Source organism: Drosophila ananassae, chromosome 3L, assembly GCF_017639315.1.
Source record: "Drosophila ananassae strain 14024-0371.13 chromosome 3L, ASM1763931v2, whole genome shotgun sequence".
NCBI classification, from domain to species: domain Eukaryota; kingdom Metazoa; phylum Arthropoda; class Insecta; order Diptera; family Drosophilidae; genus Drosophila; species Drosophila ananassae.
In genome coordinates this window covers 16093340-16109884 of record NC_057929.1, presented here as the reverse complement: position 1 = coordinate 16109884, position 16545 = coordinate 16093340, and the positions used below count along the sequence as shown (strand labels likewise).

At 44.3% G+C, this 16545-nt stretch overlaps 6 protein-coding genes across 7 annotated transcripts in view; 3 read left to right on the top strand and 3 right to left on the bottom strand.

Moving 5' to 3' along the window:
* Window positions 1-13: 13 nt before the first annotated feature.
* Window positions 14-1305, top strand: LOC6494111 (suppressor-of-stellate-like protein). Of its 2 annotated transcripts, none has more exons than XM_001960912.4 (3): window positions 14-230; window positions 291-851; window positions 907-1305. In XM_001960912.4, the coding sequence occupies exons 1-3, from the start codon at window positions 220-222 to the stop codon at window positions 1073-1075; spliced, it is 741 nt and encodes a 246-aa protein (XP_001960948.2). In that variant the 5' UTR covers window positions 14-219; the 3' UTR covers window positions 1076-1305. The 2 variants fall into 2 exon arrangements, with proteins under 2 accessions (XP_001960948.2, XP_014762641.1); XM_014907155.3 differs by having other exon boundaries at window positions 119-230; window positions 285-851.
* On the bottom strand, window positions 1286-2061 carry LOC6496456 (N-alpha-acetyltransferase daf-31). Its single transcript, XM_001960911.4, has one exon. It carries the CDS (start codon window positions 1954-1956, stop codon window positions 1363-1365), a length of 594 nt encoding a protein of 197 aa, XP_001960947.1. The 5' UTR covers window positions 1957-2061; the 3' UTR covers window positions 1286-1362.
* Window positions 2062-4085: 2024 nt separating this feature from the next.
* On the bottom strand, window positions 4086-6641 carry LOC6496455 (plectin). Its single transcript, XM_001960910.4, has 2 exons — window positions 5721-6641; window positions 4086-5648 (listed from the first exon to the last, which is right to left on the bottom strand). The coding sequence occupies exons 1-2, from the start codon at window positions 6505-6507 to the stop codon at window positions 4207-4209; spliced, it is 2229 nt and encodes a 742-aa protein (XP_001960946.1). The 5' UTR covers window positions 6508-6641; the 3' UTR covers window positions 4086-4206.
* A 214-nt stretch (window positions 6642-6855) lies between these two features.
* On the top strand, window positions 6856-7562 carry LOC6494112. Its single transcript, XM_001960909.2, has 3 exons — window positions 6856-6906; window positions 7036-7353; window positions 7416-7562. The coding sequence occupies exons 1-3, from the start codon at window positions 6856-6858 to the stop codon at window positions 7560-7562; spliced, it is 516 nt and encodes a 171-aa protein (XP_001960945.2).
* Window positions 7563-9496: 1934 nt separating this feature from the next.
* On the top strand, window positions 9497-10202 carry LOC6502509. The gene is made up of 3 exons (XM_001960907.2): window positions 9497-9502; window positions 9666-9983; window positions 10041-10202. Exons 1-3 carry the CDS (start codon window positions 9497-9499, stop codon window positions 10200-10202), a joined length of 486 nt encoding a protein of 161 aa, XP_001960943.2.
* A 2138-nt stretch (window positions 10203-12340) lies between these two features.
* Window positions 12341-16545, bottom strand: part of LOC6496453 (beta-3 adrenergic receptor) — a 32648-nt gene continuing 28443 nt past the window's right edge. The window contains exons 5-9 of the mRNA XM_001960906.3: window positions 15453-15525; window positions 14951-15378; window positions 14504-14635; window positions 14237-14362; window positions 12341-13381 (exon numbers count right to left, since the gene is read on the bottom strand). Of these exons, the coding sequence (XP_001960942.3) occupies window positions 12617-13381; window positions 14237-14362; window positions 14504-14635; window positions 14951-15378; window positions 15453-15525 (1524 nt within the window). The 3' untranslated portion in view covers window positions 12341-12616. The remainder of the gene's footprint in view (window positions 13382-14236; window positions 14363-14503; window positions 14636-14950; window positions 15379-15452; window positions 15526-16545) is intronic.

The window sequence follows — 16545 nt, the reverse complement described above, 5'->3', positions numbered from 1 at the left end:
TATTAATGCCTAATAGGTTTAAATTAAAACAATTGTACGATAAGTCATTAATAAAAAATGTATATTTATTTAGGCCTAGTCTTCTTTTAAAAAATTAGAAATTTTTTAACTCCTACACTGGTTAAAAAACTTTTGCTTTTTAGTAGGCTGTGGCTAAATATTTACTTGCAGTTCGTGTTTGGAGTTTCCCCGTATTGGAAACTTCAGTCGACATTTAAAATGTCGGGCACGTAAGTATTCTAGATTTCCAGTAAATATTTTTTGGCTAAAAAAAAATTTGCAAGTTTTAGCAGCCAAAGCACCAGCTCCCGGATGTCCATGGGAGATGGCAGCTGGATTGGCTGGTTCCTGAATCTCCAGGGCAATGAGTTCCTTTGCCGCGTTCCATTCGACTATTTGGAGGATAAGTTCAATCTAACCGGATTGGAGAACAATGTTCCAAACTACACCCAGGCCCTGGACCTGATAATGGATCCCGAGTTTGATAACAACTGCTGGGACAACTCGATGGACTCCCAAAGCGCAGAGCAACTTTATGGGATGATCCATGCCAGATACATCCTGACACCGCGCGGCGTCGACGACATGCTATTGAAGTACGAGCGCGGAGAGTTCGGTTCCTGCCCGAGGGTCTATTGCAAGGGCCAGCGGGTTCTGCCCGTGGGTCTCACCGACCTGATTGGTCAATCACACGTTAAGGTCTACTGTCCGAGGTGTCATGACATCTTCCAGCCGAGATCACGCTGTGCTCTGCTGGATGGAGCCATGTTCGGCAGTAGCTTCCCACACATGTTCTTAATGCAGTTGCCGGCATTAAGACCTCAACCACCCAAGGAGAAGTATGTTGCGCGGTAAGGGATATATGGTTTTCTCTTTGATCCACTTGTAATCCTTGATCCTTTTCAGTCTGTATGGCTTTCAGTTGCATAAAAAGGCTCTCATGCCATCCGATTCGCCGGAGCGCAAGATACCATCATCCGCATCCACCACTACCACCGCATCTGTTATGGGAAACTCATCGAAGAGTCTGACATCGTCAGTGGCCAGTCGTTCGATGAGGCGTCTCAACCTTTAGATTCTTTACTGTCAACCTGTCCACACACTGTCCATACACTATTATCCACACCCTGTCCACCCAACTGTACACGGAAAGCACAAACATGGTCAATTGTTTTTCGTTATTGTTGAACAAAATGCAGATCCTGGTAGTGAGCTGATATAGCCAGATGTACACAAACCACACTCCTTAGTTAATTACACAAATGATCCTGGCTATATCATCCACTTTATATAGCATCAAAAATATATATTTTTCTATTTATTTTATAAGGGGGCTATAAAGCTGGATATTAAAAAAAAGGCCTAACAGCAATGACCATCATGGCCACAATGGTTACAGCTACATCCTTTGTTTAAAGCCTTGTCACCGTCGCCTATGTTCTCCCCCATGTTGATGGACTTGTTCTCCTGGATATCGGCTTTTCCAGACATATCCAGCCTCATAATATAAGCATCTTCGCCATTGGCATAGTACTTGGCATCCACACCCATGGTCTGGAAGTTCAGGATACGGGTATAGAGAGCCAGGGCCGCCCGATTGCTGACGCGGACATGTAGCATGACGTAGTCGACCTGGAAGCACTCGGCCATAGCCCGGGCGGATTGCTGCATCAGTTTTTGGGCCAGGCCTAGACGTCGGTAGGAGCGTTTGACGGCTAACGAGGTGATATTCCCCAGCTTGGGCTGATTCTCACCTCCATTGGGCTCTGGATCCTTCATCTTGGCCAGGACATAGCCCACAATTCGACCCTTTTCGTCCTCGGCCACATAGCTGAGCTGCGGACAGCTGATAATATGCAGAAAGTAGTATCTCATGTGATAGTTCTCGGGCAGACACAGCAGGTTGCAGTGTTGCATGGCCAGCAGGTCCTCTGGTCGTGCCACACGGATGTTCATCTTTAGATTTTGAAATAATTTCAAGCGTTTTTATATATATCTTGACAGTACTTTGTAAATGTTTAGGAGTTCTTTGACTACAACAGGTTATGAATGACAAAAAAATATTTCCTTTTTTTTTGTTTTGATTAATTGTAAGAGGTTTTGCTACAAGCTCCTTTTGCTGTGGAGTTTGCAATCAAAAGCCACTTGCCAGTACAAACCTGCTAAGCCGATAATGGGTATTACCCAGAGCCTCTGCAAGGAGTCGAGTCCTGTTCCTCTCCAATAAGTCATGCCTTTATTATTATTTACTTCCACTTTGCCGCCTTCAGTTTTTGCCGAGCCACTTGTTCGCTAATTCTCGAAATGGTGGAGCACCATTCCCGGCACTCCTTTGTCGTGTGGACTGTCTCCGCCTGGCTTTCTTTCGCCCGCTCTCGGAGCACTCGCACTTTTCACACTTAATTTCATTAAGTAATCTTTCATACTGCGCAGCTTTTATTGAGTTTTAAACTGCCAGACCGTATAATGAGCATGCTGGTGGCACGTAAGTGGAAAGCGGGAAATACGGGAAATGCCGTCAAGTGCCGAGAATACGGAAAATGCGAGTACGGAAAAATGGTAAGGGCGAGATTTTTTCAAAAGGAAACGAGCGTTTTGTTTTACATTACAATTGAAAGCGGTCGGACTCAATCTGCCTTCTTCTCATTGTCTCGAAAAGGATTCTCGAAAAAGCTTTAAAATGCGAATACTATATGCATTACCTGTTGATGGCAAGGATTTTATAAAAATCCCCTTAGCTCCCAGGTCCTTAGACTGCAATATTTAATATTTACTCAATTCCCAAACTGCAGATGCTTTGTTGCATCAATCCTTGTGCTGATAAACAAATCTCGTTGATGTTTCTCCAACAAACAAAGTGCTTGCATTCGATTGGAAATCCAGCTTGAATTCGGCATTTTCAATGCTTCTATTGCCAGAACGGAGAGCCAGTCCCAGTACTGGCCCGGCCAAATGTATTTTCAAGAACTGCCGAATATTCGATTGAATAGCTTCAGGCTTTGCAATTTTGTTCTCCCACACTCTGTAACCAATTTCTAGCGAATGTTGTTTTTTCAAGTGCCGCAAAAGCTTACTGTGAAAATAATACTGCGGGAGCCATATCCATACAACTACCATACAACCCATGAAAGTTAATCTTCAAAATGTCCACTATATGCACTTCATTGGCTATTAATCCAATAAGGAACCCTTTGTTTTTCATTTAGCATCTTTTCGCTGACGCAGCTCTGATGAGCCTGGCTAAACGATTCAGCAATTTATGGTTAATGGCACTAAATTGGTTAACTTTGGCAGCCGCCAAACTTTTCAACAACTTGGCCCCAAAAAGAAGTCAAGAAGTTCCGTTTGGCTAGGCCCCAAAAGACTACAAAGTCCTAAACGCTCACTGATTAACCCATCGGGACCGGGACACTTGAGTTCCCTCAGAAAGAGGTCGTAATTATCCTGATGAGATTGGCCGGACGGCCAGACAGCCGGATAGCCAGAAACTCCAAAGACCAAAGGTGCCCTGGCGGCGGGGTTCATCAGCCTGGTTAGCTAGTTGGCAGTTGGCAGCGCCTCAAATTAAGTTACGGCGGAAAGGCGGTACGCCGGACATGTCTGCCCGCTCCGGTAATAAGCTTAATGAAAACAAAAATGGATGTCACTCAGCTGGGTAAACTGATGAAGATGGAAACGGAAACAAAGTGGACGGTGGAGGCTGGTGGGTAGTGGAGGTCCTGCAGTTTGCTGGGGTGGCGCAAAACGTAACCTAATAACTTTGGCCACGCATTAATTGGAATTTATGAAGAGAATTCCACTTCTCGGCTCCAGCATTCTGGCCAGGATTCAGTGCTAAACAAAGCGAGTAATGCGTGCCAAGTGTCACTGGAAGGGTTACCAATCCACCGAGCCTCTTGCCCCGTATCTTCAAGACTGGTTGGGTTCTTGGGCAACAAGAAGAAAAAAGAAGGGAAAAATGGAAATGGAATAGCCAAAGGGGAAAACTTGTGAGCCAAGTTTAAGTGCTTTTAAAAAACCATTAACGTCATTTCCTTTGCTGTCTAGCTCCTCCATTCAATGGCAACTGAACTTCTGGGCCGGCATCCCTTTTTCCATTTCTTCATTTATTTATTTTTATATCTGCTGCGGCGAACGAACAACATCAATACAGTAAGCTATTGAAACGTAAATTTTGTTAAAATCCAAATCTTTTGTGATTGCCGGTTACTTGGTCTTTGGCTTGGCCTTAACAGGCTGGGGCAGTGATCCATCGCCCCAAGTTCCTTTGCGATTTGGTATGGGTGCCGGCACATCGTTCCATGTGGGCGGAGGTGATGGTCGTTTGGCTGTGGAACGCTTAGTCTTACGCCTAACTGGCGGCACCGACTTGGGCAACGGCGGATCTGAACCCCTGGATGCCGGAGATGCCGCAGCTGGAGCATCTGGACTGACTTGAGCCACTGAAGTGCCTTTTGAGAGGGTTCCTTGAGCCCTTTTATTCTCCGCTTCCTTGACGGAGTCTTTGGCCGTCATTATCAGCTCGTGAACTTTCGAAACAACTCGATCCGCCAGATTAGTCTGCTTGGGGGGAATCGGAGGCATGGGTGGCAGGTGAATGGACGGACTGCTAATCTTGCGTCCATTATCCAGCGGATCGTTGTGGATTACTTGCATGGGACCGGGGCAGGCACCCGGCATCGGTGTTTCCTCGTAGCACACATGGCGGCCGTAGTCGAAGGACTCCGTGCTGTCTGCCGCCGGAACTCCGCGCCGATGGAAGCAGTTTATTGGACAGGAGTGGGTGCATGGCACATAGGGCTTCTCCACTTCGGCCAATTTCTTGAGCTTGACCGAGTTGCAGAAGATCTGGTGTCGGTCCAAGACCTGCTCCTCGCGGCACTTCTCGCGCTGTTCGTACTTCTTGTAGGCTAACTCCGCCTTGGAGAAAAAGCCGGGCCAGCAGTAGTCCCGTAACTGGCTCCTCTTTACTATCCTGCCCTCCGGCTTCATGTCCAGCAGATTCTCCCTCTCGTAACTCTCCACGGCTTCGGCCAATGGGTAGAGAGGACGGCCCACCTTGCGGGAGGACTCCATGGCCTCGACGGCCTGTTCGTAGAACAGCTTGTCGTCCTCCAGATACGGATCCTCGTTACAGGCGGTCAGATTCATCATTTCCTCGCGACGCCGTGCCAGGAACTCGTCTCTTTGTCCAAACAGCACGTCCTTTAGCTGCTTCTTGGCCCTCTCGCGCTTAATTTTCTGTGAGGCATTGAAGAGGCGATTAGCTTCCATGTTCTTGAGGCGCTTAGCTATATCGAAGCGTTGCAGTTCCGCCTCGCGACGCATCTTCTCGACATTCTGTTCCTTCTCCACTTTTTGGTAAGCCCGCCGTTGCGAGGCCAAAACCTGGCGTTCGCATTGGCGTCGATTCTCGTCGACCTCCACCTCGAAGGCATAATGATCCTCCAAGCGTGCCATTCGCTCCTGAAGCTCCTTCTTGGCAACTTCTTGCTCCGCACTGACCCGGACTGCCAGCTTCGCCCGATCGTCCATCGTCTTTTGGCGTATTTGCTTGACATGAGTGCCGTAACGTGATTCCAAGTGGCGATTGGCCACAATGTAGACACAATTGCGACGATCGTCAATGGCATCGCAGATGCGCTCATCTAGGGTATTAAAAATATTCAATATTTATTTCCTATTGTTTTCTATAGAAAGTATAGATCTTAGTTACTCACGTTCTGCAATCTCTGCCTTCTCTTCGACGGCATCCTTGAGAGCTTTGCGATAGAAGGCGATCTTCCTGGCTTTCTTCTCCCTTGCCGCCTTCTCTTCCTTGTCCTGCAGGCACTTGTACTGCGCCCGGTCCACCTGCTCCTCGAAGACCCTTTGATCGCGTTCCGCCTCCCGGAGCTTCTCTCGCCGTGCGATGTCCTCACGCATGGCCTGGGCATGGGCCGCGTTCTTGGCTTCTTCGCGCGCCTTCTCCTCCTCCTCGGTGGCATAACCGAAAGGCACTAAAATGGGTGGACACAAGGCTTCGTCGGCCTCCTCCTGCCGGCGAGCATCCTCCGCTATCTCTGCGTTCAGAGCCTCATTGAATTGGCGCTGGTGGATCATCTCACTAAGCAGCAATGCCTTCTGGAGGGCCCGTGGTCCCGGCTTTAAATTGTTCAAGAGCTTGTTGGCCCGCATGATGCGCTCCTTACGGATGCGCTCGTCCGCCAGCTTGGTGGTCACTATCTTGGCCTCGCCCTTCTTAGGCACCACTTTCTTTTCCTTCCCAATTTCATTGGGATAGGTGAACAGACTGACCAGAGCATCGTTACCATCTTTGAGGTACTGTCTGTACCTTCGTTCCTCCTCCACGGCCGCCAGCTGGGCATGCTTCTCGTCCTGCCGCGATCGTCCTTTGATCGCCTCATAGCGTTTCGCAGAAATCACAACCGGATGGAGTTTGAAGCGTTTCCTCACAATGAGTCCGTCCGGACCCACGAGCTTTGGCTTGCAGTGTAAATTATTCATCGTGGCAATGGAAACATTAAACTCATATCACAACTCGAGGCAAAAATTGTTGGCAATATTTTTTGCAGTAAAATTAATTGAATATAGTGTGTTTGGTTGCCTCGACAAGGGTTTCTCATCTGAATATGAGACCTGTTTGCAGAGGTTACTTTGCTCTTATTCATTTGTTAATGTTTAAAAAATGTATAGGTCGTATACATTAAATTTTCAACGCAATAATTCGGGTTTATTCCACAATGTGGAATCTTGATTCACCAATTAAGCCATTAAAAATATTCGATCCGATGAACAAACTAATTGGAGTTCGGCTTAAACCATAAATCAAATTAGAATATGCAATTTTTGAGTATGAGGTACGAGAATCTTTCATTTAGTCGTATTATATCAGTTTCCGAGCAAGTCTAGATAAGAAAAATGAATTATTGGATTCTTTTTTGGAGCCTAATTTTCTCAGTTTCTTTCGTATTCTATGGGGTGAATAAACTGGGAATACATTTGTGATTGTGTAATAATTGCACTTATTTCTAGGAGTCATCTTTTGCCAAAATGACTAACGCCGTCTGTGAGTCATACAACGTATCATGGGTAATTGTCCACTATTGCCGACTGAAGGCCTATTCAAGGAACAAGACTAGCTTGCACATAAATGCCACGTTTCTGTATCCGGCCAACGACATATTCCTCAGACTAAAAGTGTTGAAGAAGGCCAATGGCTATAAGCCATTCCTATTTGATTACACTTTCGATGCTTGCCAATTCATGAAGAAACGGAATCAGCCCTTTGCCAAGATAATTTGGAATATGATCAAGGACGTATCAACCATTAATCATACCTGTCCTTATGTGGTAAGTATTCTTACATAATATAAATAATTATTACCTTGTTCCCATATACTTTTTTACTTAAGGGCCTTCAGATGCTAAGCGATTTCCACCATATCGATATACCACTTCCCTTACCAGGAGGCGATTATTTGCTTTTGATGAATTGGATTTTTGATGGGAAACCGCAGTTTGCGACAAATGTTTATTTTAAATTTGTGGAAGACTTATAATTATAATACCCACCTTGTTAAATATATGTTACGCTTCACCAAATCCACGCTTTTTATGTGTTTTATATTATTATAATAACAAGAAAGGAAAGCTAACTTCGGGCGGAGCCGAAGTTGATATACCCTTGCAGTTCAGTCGCAGTCCGCTAGGTGGCGCCACGCATCTTATATTATTAGATATATAGAGGATCGTATATAGTCGGCCGATCCTTATGAAATTTGGCAAATCAGAATATTTTGTCTATAATAGAATCTGTATCAAGTCCCATCTTTCTAACTTAAAAAACACCAAAGTTATGCCAATTCCGATCGTTGTATGACAGCTATAGGATATAGTCGGCCGATCCTTATGAAATTTTGTACATAAGATATGTTGGTCAAATATAACATATGTGGAAAGTCCCAACCCTCTATCTTAAAAAACAACGAAGTTATGGAATTTCCGATCAATCAGTTATATGGCAGCTATAGGATATAGTCGACCGATCCCGGCCGTTCCGACTTATATACTACCTGCACAGGAAAGAAGGATGTGTGCAAAGTTTCAACTCGATAGCTCCAAAACTGAGAGACTAGTTTGTGTAGAAACCGACAGACAGACAGACGGACAGACGGACAGACGGACATGCTCATATCGACTCAGGAGGTGATCCTGATCAAGAATATATATACTTTATAGGGTCGGAGATGTCTCCTTCACTGCGTTGCACACTTTTGACCAAAATTATAATACCCTCTGCAAGGGTATAATAAATTATTGTGTACTTTGGTAAACAAAAATCCCATTATTCATGAACTTCAAAAGGCTGGTGGTCGATGGATTTGATTTTTATACCCTTGCAGAGGGTATTATAATTTTGGTCAAAAGTGTGCAACGCAGTGAAGGAGACATCTCCGACCCTATAAAGTATATATATTCTTGATCAGGATCACCTCCTGAGTTGATATGAGCATGTCCGTCTGTCCGTCTGTCTGTCGGTTTCTACGCAAACTAGTCTCTCAGTTTTGGAGCTATCGAGTTGAAACTTTGCACATACCCTTCTTTCCTTTGCAGGTAGTATATAAGTCGGAACGGCCGGGATCGGTCGACTATATCCTATAGCTGCCATATGACTGATTGATCGGAAATGCCATAACTTTGGTGTTTTTTAAGTTAGAGGGTTGGGACTTTCCACACATGTTATATTTGACCAAAATATCTTTTGTCTTAAATTTCATAAGGATCGACAGACTATATCCTATAGCTGTCATAGAACGATCGGAATTGGCATAACTTTGGTGTTTTTTAAGTTAGAAAGATGGGACTTGGTACAGATTACTCTTTGGGCAAAATAATTCAATATGCCAAATTTCATAAGGATCGGCCGACTATATACGATCCGCTATATATTTAATAATATAAGATGCGTGGCGCCACCAGCGGACTGCGACTGAACTGCAAGGGTATATCAACTTCGGCCCCGCCCGAATTTAGCTTTCCTTTCTTGTTATTTATAGGATTTTTATATTTCGCTCGTCCGCCAGCTTTGTGGTCACTATCTTGGCCTCGCCCTTCTTGGGCACCACTGTTTTTACCTTCCCAATTTTATTAGGATAGGTGAACAGATTGACCAGAGCATCGTTACCATCTTTGAGGTACTGTACTGTACCTTCGTTCCTCCTCCACGGCCACCAACTGGGCATGCTTCTCATCCTGCCGCGATCGTCCTTTGATCGCCTCATAGCGATTCGCAGAAATCACAACCGGATGGAGTTTGAAGCGTTTCCTCACGATGAGTCCATCTAAGGTCCATTGAAGCGTTTCCTCACAATGAGTCCATCCAAATCTAAGCTTTTTATGCGTTTTAGATTATTATAATAATAATTATTATTGTATTATTATAATAATAGTCTACTTTGGTCAAAAACCCCATTAGTCATGAACTTCAACAGCCATGGTGGTGGGTGGATTTGATTTTTGATTTTAGTCTAGCCATCGAAGCAGTTCGAAATGAATTACAAACTCATCGGCTGTGGGTACTTTTTATTTATGGGATTTTTATATTCCATTGTAAGTATTACCTTTGTGAGGGCATGGTATTATAAAGTAAGTCTTTTCTTTAGGAGGCACCTCATGTTAAGTTGACGAATGTGGTCTGCGAGGTCTATAATAAGTCCTGGGTGGCGGTCCATTACTGCCGATTGAAGGCCTACTCCCGAAATAAAACTAGCTTACACATAAACGCAACAGTTTTCGAGCCGGCCAACAATATCTCCGTCAGAATTAAGTTTATGAAAAAGGCCAATGGCTATAAGCCATTTCTCTATGACTTCGTGGTGGATGGTTGCCAGTTTATGCGGAGAAGGAACCACCCAGTGGCCAAAATAATCTGGAATTTGATAAAGGATGTCTCGACAGTGAATCATAGTTGTCCGTATGTGGTATGTTCACAGTTTATTAATTTGTGTATTCCCGAAATACTATTAATTTATTTTCAGGGTTACCAAGCAATAAGCGATTTTTATGTCATTAATAATTTTCCGGTTGTTCTGCCAAGTGGAGATTATCTGCTAATGTTAACATGGATTTTCTATGGAAAACGACAGTTTGCCACCAATGTTTATTTTCGATTTGTGGAGGACTTGGCTCCTAAACATTAGAATATAGCACTTTATTGAGCAATTTATTTTACACAAGAGTTTGAATAATATCCGCAATTAATTTCCGCCACAAATTGTCTTTGAAAACTGTTGGTATTGCAGCTCACGATACGGTTGCTTTCCCGCCGATCCGCAATTAGATGAACCTCAATTAGTGTTAATCAAATTAGGCAAACAAAAAGAGCCTAAAAAAGGAAATGAAAATGGAAAAAGCCTTGGTAGTAAGATGGTTCAGATGGTGCACAATCCAATTCCCGGCAGGCGTCAAATTATACAGAAAACTCAGATGGCGAACAAACTGGATGGAATCGCGGGGGCCCAAAACGAAGGCAAAGTTGACTTTCATGCGAAAAGTTTTTCCGGCGGATTGCGGAGCAGAGTGTTGAGGAGAATTATAAGAGGGCGGTACTAGGGCAATAGGCGTGGTCATACGCCAAACACCGGCGATTATTGTTACAAAATGCAGCGAGGCGTGTAATTTTTTTTGGGCAACGAAGAAAACGCAAAATGGCCAAAATGAAAGAATTCACATCCAGGATTCAGTTTGAGATTCAAATTGGCCAAAAAAAAGTAAAAAAAAGGAAGAAAACGATGGCCCTTGGGAAGGGAGGAAACGGTGGAAGTGGCTTCTGAAAATTGTTTTGCGAAAATTAGTTTTCAAACTTTTCTTGTTCGTTTATCTTGCATTTGTATGTCGGGGCTCGTCCTTTTGGTCCTTATTTTTCGTTAGGTCCCTGTGTGGCCAAATGAAAATCTAAACGCAGTATGCGATATTAATTTGCATTTTGGGTATAGCCCATTGGAGGAGGGGTAACCCGGGTCTCGGGCTGTGGCAGTTCTGGCACAATAAAAATCAAATTTGAATAATTTTTAATTTATTTAGCAACGTTCCAGGGATTTTTTCATGGGCCCACCGTTGGTGTTTGTGGTTGTAATTGTTAATTTTTTGTTGGGCTTCCTTTTTTGTAAAGTAATTGCTTTGAAATTACCTTTTGAGTGAGTTGAGAGGTGACCCAGTTTAAAAATTGGCTGGCAATCGTTTCAATGATATTTATTTATTTTCAAGTATTTTATTTTATTTTTCTTTTTGGCGTATCCAGTATATACTTTAATATCTATTGAATTTGTTGTATAACTTAAAATAAATGTACTTAAAGGGTAAATTGATTTCGATTTATCTATAATAGGTTTCTTAGCTACAAATTATAAATGATTTAACAATAATGTTCACACCAACCGACTTAAATTCTTGACAATCACAAAGTTAGGATTTGATTTTGATTCGTAGAATAGTGAGTAATTTGGTATCTGACTCTGAGCTATGAAACTAGAACTATGATTAACCACAACGCTTTAAGATGCACCGATTTCAGACTCTACTTTGATCGTTTAGTGGGCCAGAATCGACGAGGGGTCAGTTAATTGGGATCTGAGAGGAAAGTCTGATATCTCTGTCGGTACCAACCATGTTGGTCACATTCTAAACTCTATCTTCGGATTTAATTTTAATTTTTATTTTTTATCGGATGCACACATACAACGTTACAACAATTACGAGTAATTTTATTGGTTTACTGGGAAACTTAGGGTATCACAAACACTTAATGAACACTTACTATGGTTAACGTTTTTGTTAGCTTAACTTGGCTTTGTTGGCCGATTGGATGGGCGAAGTCGCTAGAGTAGCCCCAGGATCAGGGGCTTACAGAAGGCAAAAGCATAGAGTCCGAGAATCAACAGTCTAGCTAAAATACTTGGTAAAGGAAATGTCTATTTATGGCAGAAAAGTTTGCCATTCGTTTTGTGAGGGCCTCGTAGGTTTTCACTTTTACAGAATTGGTTTGGCTCAAGTTGCTGGCCAGAAATTAGCATATGTTTTATTTTTTTGCCATAAAATTTGAGAATCATTTTTAAGAGGTTTAAATTACAGAAAGTATTATAATTAATATTCTCACTTCGTGTAAAAATTTCTGTAAAATTGAGAACCTGAACAAGCTTTCAGAGACAGATCTGTAGAGACCCTGTCAAGATCTCAGGGTTCTTAAATCTAAAATATGACAAACATCTAATAGTCTGCCCTTAAGATATTTTATAGACACTCACACGCACATACACTTATAGAATCTTAAAGATATATCTTTTCGTTCTCACTCCCCAAAACTTGCTGCGGTTATACCTTCGCTTTTATTTTTTACCGACTACTTGCGGTACTCAGCCATCGGGAAGCTGGCCTTATCCGGTGGCGGACTGTGACAGCCGGCCCGGATCCGGCTCAGACGCAGGCTTCCCGTGTGCTGCTGCTGCCCCCCGAAGAGGTTGCCCCGCACCCTGGCCTGCTGGTGGAGGGGGTGGTGGGAGCACTTGGCCTGGCGCGCCAATTGCTGGCTGTTGGCCAGGATCACGTCCTCTGCGTACTAAATATCCGGAATGCTCCGCCCGCAGGACAGCTTGGCGGACGAGTCCAGGTCGAGGGCCCCTCCGTTCGCGGCCGCCATTGCGGCTGCCTTGCTCTTGGCGCAGTGGACGTCGTGGAAGAGATGCTCGCACAGCTTCGGCTCCGAGTTGGAGAACTTACCCAGCTCAGATGCAGTGGTGGACTGGGAGAGATTCAGGTGCAGATCACTGGCTTTGCTGAAGGAGGTTGTCTGCTGCTGGGTTTGGTGGTTGTGCTGCTGCGGCTGATGCAGCTGGTGGATGTGGTGGGGGTGGGTGGAATACGGCAGGTGGGGCAGGTTCTTCTGCATGGCGTTCAGATTCCCGGAACTAACAGTCCGCTCTAGGATTTCGCCCCAATACTTCTCAGACAGTCCTTCGATATCCGGTCGGTTGGTAGAGTACGACTCTGTACCCTGCGCGTGGGCGTGGATGTGGCCGCCCATCGTGCCCCGGATATACTGGGAGGCACTGCGGCTCAAACTATTGGCCCGCGAGCGCGCGCATATGCCCAGAACAGAGCCCCCAATAGAACTGGTCACGCCTCCACCGCCACCGGCGCCGCCGCCTCCTGCGGCCGTAGTGGAGCCGCTGCCACCGCCCGTACCGCCACCACTGCCATTTCCCGGCGGCGGACGGGAGGACGGCGGCTCCGGGGGCATCGGCAGCGTTGTGATTTCAAAATCGTTTGCATTGATGTGACAACAGCCTGATTTGTGCTCCGGCGTATCCTCATGGGGGAAACACTGAAATGGAAATGGAAATAGAAATGTATGGACGGGATCATAAATTCAGCTCGCACAAAAATTAATAAGGATTTTAAATTCGTATTTATTCCGGCAGAGCAGAAGGTTGTGCCATAAATATTCCACAGACTGACTCCCGGTTTTTGTTTGAGCTCTCCGGAAGTAAATCATGCAACTTGACTGCCTTTTCCCCCAAAAAACATGAGTTGGAACCCTGGCCAGGGATGTACTGGGAAGCTGCCGGAGGGTGGATGGTATATGTAAATGCCCTTTTGGATTTTCTCTTTCATAATTCAAAATCACTTTTCAAGGCTCGTTATTGCTCCTGTTGCTGATGCTGGTGCTGTAGCTTCCATTTTTGTTGTTTGGATAATGCTTTGGCTGTTGATTGTTTACTTTACCATAGTCAGACTCCCTGTCCCCCCAACATCCTACGGCTTACACCTTCTTGTCTACGGATTTATGGCGAGGGGAATGCGTAGCTCGGTGTTTGTGTTCTCCGGAAACTTTGCCTTCACCAGCTGGCCTCAATGCGAGTTGCAAAATGTGCACTTGGGTGAAAATCCCATATTTTTGAGGATGCTGGATGGCTGGCTAGCTGGCTGACTGCCTGGCTGGGTCAATGAATGAACGGTTAGAGCGTTTGGAAGATGGATAAGCGATTCAATCAATCAATCAGGGCTTATGACAGCTTTTGAGCTGCACCAGACAGGGAACATGCTCTTGGATCACAGATACAATAACTTGTGTCTCAAACAGAGGATTTAAACAGCACTTGAAGAAAAGAAATCTTACTTTTTACCCCAAAAATAAATAAAAACTATTCCGCTTGTGGAAAAAAGAGTAAATACCCACCTTGTTGGGCATCAGCTGACGACTCAACCTCCGGAAATCAGAGTTCAGCAGCCAGTACATGAATGGATTCCACAAACTATTGCTCAGAGCCGTCCAGGTGACGAGAAAATCCAGGAACGGGGGCAACTGCAATCGCACAAAAATATCACAAAATCAGAACTGATGACTGGGACGTGGCTTGATTACGTATTCGCTATTTTGTACGCAATAAATGGCTAACTGAGAGATGCCCCAGTAAACAACAAGTACGAGAGGATGAGGACTTGCCTTGGAGCCAGTGCAGGCGGTGACTATCTCCTGAATGGTCCAAGGAGTGACCATCACAATGAATCCCAGCGAGATGGCTGCCATGGAACGTGAAGTGTTGCCGCTGGAGTTTTTCTCTTGGATGGGAACCATCTGGAATATAACAATAAAAACTAGTTATAGTTCATAATTCCTTACTAAGTAATACTATGTATATGTATAACTTAAAGTTTAAGGTAAGCTTTTAATTTTAGGATAACTTCAGCTCGATTTAACCCTCGACATTTACGTTCATAAAGAGCCATGTAATCAAAACATCAGGCTTTTGTACAAAATCCCCCAAAAAGCACACACTGATGGCTCCAACAATTTGTTTGCCCGTGCTGGCTGCAAGCTAAGTCTATTTACTTCAAACTTAATCCCGGACTGGGTGTGGCTGCTCTTGGCCCCATTCCTGTCGAGACTTACCTTTTTGGTAATCTTGTTTGTCATGTTCGGCATGCCGGCCAGTCCCATGCCCATCGCCATTCCAAGGTGCCCCATTACGGGGCCCGGATGGTGGGGGTGCTGGTGCTGATGCTGAAGATGATGGGGATGGGGATGCGGATGCTGGTGGGGATGCGAGTGGCCGTGGTAGAGATGCGAGTGCTGCTGTTGCAGGTGCTGCAGCTGGGCGGCGGCAGGATGCGGATGTGGGTGGGGATGGTGGACAGCTGCTGTGAGGGGCATGGTGGGATCGTTGAGCCGAAAGCGGCTCATGTGGAAGCTGGAACCGTAGCAGTACATCAGCACCATTGTCGTGGGAAAGTAGAGGGCACACGTCGATAATATCCTGTACGATGGCTTGCTGTAGAAGGGCTCGCAGGCCATTAGACCCGTATTGTTGAAATAGTAGCCTGGAAGCGAAATACATTGGATGTGTCGAGTGCATATAGATGGCCATCTAATGTCGAGGTGCCACACTACTCACCTTTGGGCAGCACTAGGAAGCCAAACACGGTGAGACTGATAATCCAGGTTAAGCTCAATATGGCGACACAGCCCTGCAAAATAAATACACAACCATACAATCACTGGTCACAACATTTCCACCACCTGGCGGTTGATTTATGGACGGAGAGCGTCTACACTTGCTTTAAATTATAATTAAATACTCAACACCCAACTAACTTCAATGGAAATCTCCAATACGGCTAAAGTTTTTAATTTTCCCATCACTCACACACATAGTTCACATTTTCCATACACAACTTTTCCATCTGTCAGTCCACAAAGACCGAAAATGGAATTACAAAAGTTTTTTGATTACGTCGAAAACATTTAGCAAAGAGTGCTGACCGCAGAGGTAATGCGATACTTTGGCAATTGGGGAGAAATGGGAAAGGACTGCCGCAATCATAACTGACTGACTGAGCTACTAAATGGGACATTCTGACAGGCCAAATGGCTGAATATTGTCCTGTCCCTCAACAGTGTATGCTGTCCTCCAAACAGAAAAAATTAGCCCATCCAGGACGACTGGACAAAAAACTGGGAAACTGAACAAAAACTTTTGCAAAGGTACATCGTTATGATTTATTTAATTTACGCTATTATATTTAAAACTTTTACCCAGCAAGGGGACTATAGAAGCCTTTCCTGAAATGTAAATCAAATTATATTACAGAGTTTTTCAAAGTGAGTGCCTGGCAGGAAGAAATTATTTTAGACTTTCTGTGAAAGTATCACTTGAAAATATCGGTCTGTAAAATAATAAATAAAAAGAAAAATTAATAAAATTAATTGATTTGGAAATCTTTCATTAATTTAATTTATGAAGGAATTTCTTAAAAGTGTTCTAGAATTTATGGCACTTCTAAAAGGAAAAGCAAAACGAAAGTTGAAAGTTTTCGATGCCATTACCAAGTTGTGGTTTTTCATGCATCCATTTATTAATTTTCGACAGCACTCACACTATGTATTTTATATAAAATGGGCGTGGCCGGCAGTCTTTTTTGGTCCCAGGAACCAGATTGCAAAATAAAAACCTCCAATTGGCCCCCAAAGAAGTGAATCGAAAGAAC